General features: G+C 40.9%; 1 protein-coding gene across 1 annotated transcript; it reads left to right on the top strand.

Annotated features, from left to right (window-relative positions):
* Positions 1 to 653: 653 nt before the first annotated feature.
* LOC115417142 (hyaluronan and proteoglycan link protein 3-like) lies at positions 654 to 9,028 on the top strand. The gene is made up of 5 exons (XM_030131150.1): positions 654 to 874; positions 3,972 to 4,188; positions 5,730 to 5,875; positions 7,065 to 7,367; positions 8,674 to 9,028. Exons 1-5 carry the CDS (start codon positions 736 to 738, stop codon positions 8,961 to 8,963), a joined length of 1,095 nt encoding a protein of 364 aa, XP_029987010.1. The 5' UTR covers positions 654 to 735; the 3' UTR covers positions 8,964 to 9,028.
* The last annotated feature ends 388 nt before the right edge of the window (positions 9,029 to 9,416 follow it).

Here is a 9,416-nt window from a genome sequence, read left to right as displayed (position 1 = left end):
TGCACATGTAGAAATGATAAGTTGAGGCAGAATATTGTTAAAATTGCACTTATTTTTCTTAAGACTTTTCAGGTTGTTCATGTTATTCAGACTCTTAAGGAAAACTTTGTAGATATAAACATTTCATATATAATTTGACTCTATTCACTGTTATTATTTCACTTCACTTCAGATTATATTGGGCAGAATGTGACTCCTGAAGTAAAATGAGTTTGACAGCCCTGTAGTAGAAGATGATTCAGATTTCAGATTCAGATTTATTAATTGTCATTCAATAAAAACATCCCAGATGCTGTTACAGAACGAAATTGCAAAATGCATAACACGAAATAAAACAGACATTTTTTTTTAAAAACACCAGCTAAAAACAACTCGTATTTATGATAAAATATTAAAAACGGCACTAAAATAAATTAAAAAAAAAAAAAAAAGTTATGACAGTGTTTCCACTTTCACTACGCAACCTCTGAACGTCATACCCAATCCAAATCAAATCACAGTTTGTTTATGTAGCACCAAAACATGACAAAAGTTATTTGACATCAGTAGATGCCTTTGGGTGCCGGTGGCTGTTCAGGTCTTTATGGTTAAAGCAAAAAAATACAACAGTATTCAGCAAAAGTCATCCTGACACATTTGTCCAGTTGTTTGTTACTCCAGAATGACTTTTATAAGTCATCGACTGTTTCTCAACAGGTTTGAAGACCCAAAGTATCAGGACTGTTCGTCCATCAGATGATGATGGTGGGTTTCCCTCAGGTTCTGCTGTTGATGGGGGTTCTGCTGGTCCTTTCAAACCGGACCAGGGCTGCAGCTCAAAACCCAAATCGTTCCCTCTACCACGATTTCCTCAGTGAACCAGGAAACAATAAAGGTATGAAGGTCCAAGCATATCTGTGCATATGTCCATATGGTCTGACAACATGGTGGGCCGAACCAGAAAAAATAAGAACATAATAATATATTCAGATCATCACACAGGTCAGATGTTGGTCCCTACTTCAGCCTTCCAGCCTGTTGCACCTCCTCTGGTGCTGATGTGGGCAGCCGCAGGGTCATCAGCTGGAGGCTGCCGTTCACGGACGTTTCGCCCCCTACACCAGTACATCTCCCGGCGGGGAGGCAGTGGTGTAAGGGGACGTCTCCCTGCGACTGCCCGTACTGGGGTGCTAGTCCCCATCCATTCTCCTTCCTCCGAAGCCACAGCCAGTAGCTGGCCTTCTTGGCCTCTTCTCCCAACTCTTTCACCACTTTCCGCAAGCTTGACCCCGTCAACCCAGCTCTGCGGAGTAGATGCACTGCCGCCTGGCCAACAAAACCCCTGCTTCCCACTTCCACAGGGTATAGAGCAGGGGTGTCAAACTCCGGTCCTCAAGGGCCGGTATCCTGCATGTTTTAGATGTTTCCCTCTTCCAGCACACCTGGAAGCCATTCCATCATTATCAGGCTTCTGCAGAGCTGGATGATGAGCTGAACATTAACTGAAGCAGGTGTGCTGGAAGAAGGAATTATCTAAAACATGCAGGATACTGGCCGTCGAGGACCGGAGTTTGACACCCCAGTATGGAGGGTCTGCATGTGACATCACCACTAGCGGAAGTCACCGCGGTTCTGTCCACTGAGTGGTAGAAAGAGGGAAATGAGTAGCAGCTTTGGTTTGAATACTGTGAAAACTTTAGAACAATCTGAAAAATGGAGAAGAGCTGCTGTGCCACTGATCGCACAAATAGGTTTAAAAAGAACTCGGAGCTATCGTTTTAGTGGTGACCTAAAGCCAAAGACAGAAGAAGCAGATGGATCGCTGCAATTCGTAGAAATAACTGGAATCCAGGCAACGAAACCTGGATTTGTGTCAGGTAACTTTAATTTATGCTGTATCCTTGCGTAAAATCATACCTTAAATTACATATGGTTTTGGCTAATGTTACTTCTTAGTAAAGCTCTTAATGTTAGCATCTGTCATTTAGTTCTATATTTCATAACGGAAACGTTTTTGTCTTCAGTTGTGTGATTCTGAACCTTGTGCTCTACATAATTTGTAAACTAGCTTAAACTGAGGCTAACCTAGTTTTCCAAATAAGGGGGTACTCTGGCACAAAGCTGTTGTAGCTGTGTTGGATCATGTATTTGATGTGAACTCTACTTAAATCTCCACAGTACCAGTAGATCATCCACTCACTTGGGTCAATACTAAGGGTTCAACTCCAGTAAATCAGTAGTGAACTGTGAGCACTACTGCTGGGCCTTTACCTTGGAAATCACCGCCAACAAAATACGTCTGCACTGACATAAAACCTCCAAAACAATAGTATGTTGAATTAAAGCACTCACCAGCTGTAATCCTCTAATTAACAATGACGAGGATGTCAACAACTCTTTGGCTTTTGTATGCTTTCAGCCTTTGCATTGGGGATTTTCCCAGCGTTGAAATCAGGTTCATATAAATGTCAGGATACGTGATTTCCGTCCACATATCAATGTTCGTAGACCACTTGTTGTTTGGTAGCTTGTATGGATCCATGTCCAGTCCAGTTGTCTTTAATTTCATGTTATATTCCACATTTTTCCCGGTCTCGCTGTAGTTATTGCTATGCTCCGCCATGTTGAGCCGGTTTGTTTTTGCCGCTCAGTCTGACTTAGAGGGGCGTGGCCCAGTGGGGAAGTGACGGATGTGCATTCCCTCTATTTGATGTGATCTCTCTTGGAAACACTTGCTGTCTTCTTAGATCTGCCAACATTTGCCACTCCTTCCCTGGTCTCAGGATGGTGAGTTCCTGCGTGGGTGCTTTGCACATCTCACCTGGCTTGACGAAGGCAGCTTGTGCAGGTCTTGTTCTTTCCTGGGTGCGGTTTGCTGTCACTCTGCATCCTTCCAGGAGCTCTGCCAACTTGGCTAGCACTTGGTCATGGTGCCATCTAAAGCGTCCCTGGGTCAATGCCACCTTGCATCCTGACAGAATGTGCTGGAGGCTGACCTGGTGGTACTGCACAGCGGACGGCCTACCTCACTCCCGAACCACTGGGTGAGGTTCTGGGGGCATGGGAGGGTGTCGTACACTGCTCTGATCAGGAAAGTCAGTCTGCCTTGTGGAGTCCTCCAGATGTCTGCCCAGCTGATGCGTCTCTGCACAGAAGCTCCCACCTGGTCCAGGCTCCTTGGCTGCCCTGAGCTATTGCCTTTAAATAATGTCAACTCCAATTTTTTCTGTGTTTTAGAGCAAAAAAAGTACATTTACATCATGAGCATGTTTACATCTATAAACTATCCTTTCAAACAGTGTGAATAACATGAACCAACTGAAACAATAGGTGTAATTTTAACAATATTCTGCCTCAGTTTATCATTTACACATGTTCATTATAACGTACACATCACAGTGGATCTACAAATACACAAAACATTTAATAACAGGCAGAATATTGTTAAAATTACACTTTCCTCTCTTAAGACAGTTCAGGTTATTCACGTTTTTTGCAAAATTATACTTTGTTTTAGTGTAAATACATGAAAATATTTACATTTACAAAGAGAAAAATTTGGAGTTGTCGTTATTTATATGTTATGATCGTATTTTACTGGTCTGACCCACTTGAGATTGAATTGGTCTGAATGTGGAACCTGAACTAAAAGGATTGTTAATATCTTCAGTGTAATTTTTGCATTTCACAAATTCATCCCAGGGGCCAGACTGGACCCTTTGGCGGGCCGGATTTGGCCCCTGGGCCGCATGTTTGACACCTGTGCTCTAAAACATAGAAAAAAGTTTGGAGTTGACATTATTTATGTATTATGTTATTATTTCACTGGTCCAGCCCACTTCAGATCAAATTTGGCTTAATGTGGCCCCTGAATGACAATGAGTTTGACACCCCTGCTGTACTGAATAATGTTTTTATTGGTTTGAGTCGAATCTTTAATGAATCTTTTCAGCTCTGCCTCTGATCCAGTTTGTCCTGTGTCCTCTCTCCAGGTCCTAGTGTGGAACTCCATGTGGACTCTGCTCAGACGATGGTTTTTGCCTCCAGTGGGGGGAACGCTACACTCCCCTGCAGGTTTTGGTTTGAGCCTGAGCTGAGTTTAGCCAGGGAAGTCCGGATCAAATGGTCCCGAACGTCTGCGGCAGGAGGACCCGAGGACGACGTGTTGGTGGCCATCGGAAACAGGAGCCGAAGCTTTGGCAACTTCAGGTTATTTAAAGGATTGGTTTAATGTAGTGATGACGTAAATGTCTTAGAGATCATATAGATTATTATAATTAAATGCACTATAGTCAGAGGAAAAGATGACAAAACAAATAAACACAGCCTGAAATTATTCATACTCCTGGCAAATTTCGCTTTGTAAGTTTTTTTTTTTTGACTTGATAAAGCATACGTGTCTAAAAAATTATTTCTCAGCTTTTATTTACATTTGAACAAAAAGTGGCATGTCAAAAAATAAATTTATATATATAAAATTTTTTTCACAATTGTTATAGTTTTTCTCTTAGTTGTAGTTTTTGTGTTTCTCTTAGTTGTAGTTTTGTGTTTCTCTTAGTTGTAGTTTTGTGTTTCTCTTAGTTGTAGTTTTGTGTTTCTCTTAGTTGTAGTTTTGTGTTTCTCTTAGTTGTAGTTTTGTGTTTCTCTTAGTTGTAGTTTTGTGTTTCTCTTAGTTGTAGTTTTGTGTTTCTCTTAGTTGTAGTTTTGTGTTTCTCTTAGTTGTAGTTTTTTGTTTCTCTTAGTTGTAGTTTTTTGTTTCTCTTTTTGTCTTACTTGTAGTTTTTGTGATAACGTTAGTACAACCACAGAATCCAAATGCAGAACTCAGACAACAAAAATTAGTTCCAAAAGATTTATTATTCACACACAGGTGAAAAAATATTATGAGTGACAGAATCTTGAGGATAATGGTTGGAGATTTCCTCCTCTGATTCGTCCTCCGGGTCGAGGGCAGCAGCCCGTCTCCCCGAGCGGTGTTAGGAGTACTCTCCCCGACTGGGGAAAAGCAAAGGGAGGTCAGGGACGGAAACAGGTCATACACAGGCAGGCTAACAATCGAGCAACAGGACATAAGGACAAGGCAAACTCACGTACCGGTAGTCAGGGCGAGAAGGTCAAAACCAGATCAGATGAGGCAGACAAAAACCGACAGGGATCAGGCAGAAGACGAGAAACCGAGGAATCCAAAACAGGTCAAAAAACAGGCAGGCAAACGAGGTCAAAAACGCTGGTCTGAACTACTGGAGTTACAAACTGGCGACTGACAAGGGAAAAAGACAGGGTTTAAATACACAAAAGGGAGGGAAGACAACTAGACACAGGTGGAGCAAATTAGGGCGGAGACAGGTAATCAGGACAGAGGTCAGGATGAACGGGGAACAGGAAGTAAAGACGACAGACAAGACACATGAGGGAAAACTTAACAAAATAAAACAGGAAGTGACACACAAAACATAAAAGACAGACAAAACCAGACTATCGTCTGGCTGCAGGTATGACAGTTTTTTGTTTTTCTGTTTTTGTTTTTGTCTTAGTTGTAGTCTTAGTTGTAGTTTTTTGTTTTTTTTCTCTGAGTTGTAGTTTTTTGTTTTTTCTCTCAGTTGCATTTTTTTTTTGTTTTTCTCTTAGTTTTTTGTTTTTCTCTTTTTGTTTTTCTCTAAGCTGTAGTTGAAGTCCATGGTCTGAGCTGCACTTGTTTGAAGGAGGTTTTAAATGATGGTCTGATGGTTTCTGTTTCCTCGGTGTCTCAGAGGTCGTGTCCATCTTCGACAGGACTCTGCAGGTGACGCTGCTCTTATTATGACTGAGCTTCAGTTAAATGACACTGGACGTTATCGCTGTGAAGTAGTGGACGGGTTAGAGGACAGGAACTCTGCAGTCCACCTGGAGCTCCGAGGTACCGGCCGTCTCACAGCCTGGACACACTGCAGTTCCTCAGACACTCATGGAACAGCTTTAACATTACAAATATGCACTGGGAGGTTCACATGTGTGTTCAGAGTTAAAGACACTTCAACAGGAACCATCTGGTGAACTTCTGCACATACAGTGGTGGGAAAAATTACTACAACACTTGATAAATACAAGAGGTTTCATCATTTTTATTGTTTTGTTTTTAATTGGCCATTACATAACTGTGAAATATATCTGACCATTTACAAAGTACAATAAAAACTACTTCTTCAGAGGTTCTGTTAATTGAACTAGGTCCTGTAGAACATGTATGTTGTTTTTGTTTTGTAACTGTGATGAATGTTTTTGGTTGTTGTTTGTGTTGTTTTGTTTGATTTTGTGTGTGGGTGTTTTTGGTGGTTTGTGTATTGCAGCAATTATGATGGGTGTGGACTCCAGGAAGAATAGTGATGGCCACGGTTATTATCGTTAACGAAAACTAACGAAATGATGAAAACTAGAATTGAAAAAACATTTTCGTTAACTGAAATAAATCAAAACTATAATTAAAAGAAAAACTGATAACTGAAACTGTATTATGTGCTTACAAAACTAACTAAAACAGATAAAAATTATGGATAAAATTCCCTTCGTTTTCATCTTTGTCAATGTCGGATTGATACGAAATTGATTTATTTCACTCTAGCAATTTTAGCTAGCGGCACCATACAACACTTGATGGTCCGTCACTTGTGGTTTCCAGTCGTCTTCTGGTCCCCACTCTACCTGAAAACATGGAGACTAAAGTTGGGATAAAACAGCAGAGTCCTGTCTGGGATTTATTTGAATACGACAGAGAAGAAGAGAAAAGATATAAAAAAAAACTAAAACTAAACTAAAACTAAGCATTTAGTAAAAAATGAAAACTAATAAAAACTAGCAAACCTGCTCTAAAAGCTAATTAAAACTAACTGAATTAGAGAAAAAAGAAGTCAAAACTAAATAAAACTAAACTAGAATGAAAAATCCAAAACTATTAGAACCTTGGTGATGGCCTAAGCCAAAGCTAATGGAGATCCAACTAAATGAAATGAAATGAAATAATTCCAACTCTAAACAAATGCAGAAACAGAGTTTGTGTGTGTATTTCCTCTGGTTCCATGACAGTGGTTCTTGTGATTGAACCTCCACAGGTGTGGTGTTCCCCTACCAGCATCCTCGGGGTCGGTACCACCTCAGCTTCGTGGGAGCTCAGCAGGCCTGTGAGGAGCAGGACGCCACGCTGGCCACCTTCACGCAGCTCTTTCAGTCGTGGAAGGAAGGTCTGAACTGGTGCAATGCGGGCTGGTTGGCCGACGGGACGGTCCAGTACCCCATCACCAGACCCAGAGAGCCCTGCGGCGGACACGGCCTGGGCCCCGGGGTCCGGACCTACGGCAGGCGACACCAGCACATGCACCGCTACGATGTCTTCTGCTTCTCATCCTCACTCCGAGGTTAGTCTGGTACGAAGGAAGTGTCCGACATTTGAGAACATCATTAACTCATGATTGGTTAGACTGAAAATGACACATGTTCTGGTGTAAATGTTCAAGTTTTACTGTGACTTGTCGTCTCCTACATGGACCGTAAAAACCAAGGTTCTAATAGTTTTAGATTTTTCATTATAGTTTAGTTTTATTTAGTTTTGACTTTTTTTCCCCTCTAATTCAGTTAGTTTTAATTCATTTTTAGAGCAGGTTTGCTAGTTTTTATTAGTTTTAATTTTTTTTACTAAATGCTTAGTTTTAGTTCAGTTTTAGTATTAATTTTAGTTTTTTCATACACTGTAACAAATTTTACCGTTAAATAACAGTAAAATACTGGGAGCTAGAGTTGCCAGTATGCTACTGTTATTCTACAGTTTCTACTGTAATTTTGTAATTTTTTTTGTATAAGAATTATTGAAAATGTATTCTGTACATATACTGATTCTGTGATTGTATTCTATTTTTCTATCTGTATTCTCATGTATTGTGTGTATTGTGTTATATGTTAAGTGTTTGACAGTGTTTGTAAATTGATATTTAAAGTAAAAAAACAAAAAAAAACCCAAGTGTTCAGAGAACGCAAACCTCCGCCAAGCACCCTGAACGGTGTGCATGTGTGGATCGACTATTTCTTTTTAAATTAAACAGTTTCCAGGTTGTTCCATACAGCAGAAAAAGTTGAAGCTTGGTACCAGTCATGTGTCTGTCAAATTATATTAAATTCCAATCAATATTTGTTGAGTTATAATGAAAAATGTGTGGTAAATGGGATTTTCAATGTTAAATGGAAATGTCCACAGAGTCCACATTCCACAGTGGATGTGGACAATTTTGTGCCAGATACAAGATATTGTTCTAAGCTACAGGTGGATCAAATTGGAGGCTGATCGGAGTCGTTCTGAATTTTTATGAATTTTGGAAAATTGCTCAATGATGACAGATAGGAAAATTGTAGATTTTGTGACCTTGCTTTGACCTTGAACTTTGGCCTACTTGGCCCAAAATTGAATGGGTTGGTCCCAGGGCCTAGGCCTATCTGTGGGGACAATTTGGTAAAGATGGTTGGGATAGTTTTCTCGTAAAGTTGCTAACAAACAAACAAACAAACAAACACACAAAGCAAAGCAAAGTGATCACCATACCTCCTGGTGGAGCTAAAGACAGAAAATAGACATTTTCCTTGTTGAGGAGTTTCCAACATTAACTATGATTCCATCCCATTTGTGCATTAATTACCACTGTAACAGAAATACCACATGTGTTTGGTTTAAAGGCACAGTCTACTTCCTCCAGCCTTCTCAGAAGATGAACCTGACGGAGGCTCGGCGGACATGTCAGGAGGACGGAGCCCACATCGCCAAAGTGGGTCAACTCTACGCCGCCTGGAAGTTCCGCAGCCTGGACCACTGCGACGCCGGCTGGCTGGCCGACGGGAGCGTCCGCTACCCCATCACCAGGCCACGGACAAACTGCGGAGACTCTGAGCCGGGGGTCCGCAGCTTTGGCTTCCCACCCCCCCAACACAAGCATGGAGTCTACTGCTACAAGGCAGAGGACCAGTGAATGCTGCTCAGGGGATCTGATTCAGAAACACAATAGAATTTTCATTATTATATTTTCTTCAGTGTGTGTTTGTGTTTGTTGGAAAATCAAACACACTCGTCCTCTTTCCAGTGTATATCAGGTTTTAAGATGGATTAAGATGTTTTACCATCACCTACTACATCTGAATGCAGATAAAAGTTAATATGACCTGACCTACAATGCTGAGAACAGACAAAACAAACACTGACTCTAACAAGGACTGTTCATGTTTTTTCGATGGGAGGTGTTCTGCAACTTCACCACTAGATGTCACTAAATGCCACTGAACCATTTGTGACCTTATACACGGAAAAATTCATACTTTGGAGAAAGTAAAAAGTATGTGCTGCATAAACTGTAGTTGTACAGCTGTATCTAAATGTCATTGGTTTTCATTTCGGTATATTTTTGTGAGTTTCTCCCAGGTATAAG

The sequence above is a fragment of the Sphaeramia orbicularis genome, chromosome 3, assembly GCF_902148855.1.
Source record: "Sphaeramia orbicularis chromosome 3, fSphaOr1.1, whole genome shotgun sequence".
In the NCBI taxonomy this organism is placed as follows: domain Eukaryota; kingdom Metazoa; phylum Chordata; class Actinopteri; order Kurtiformes; family Apogonidae; genus Sphaeramia; species Sphaeramia orbicularis.
This window is presented reverse-complemented; position numbering and strand designations above follow the sequence as displayed.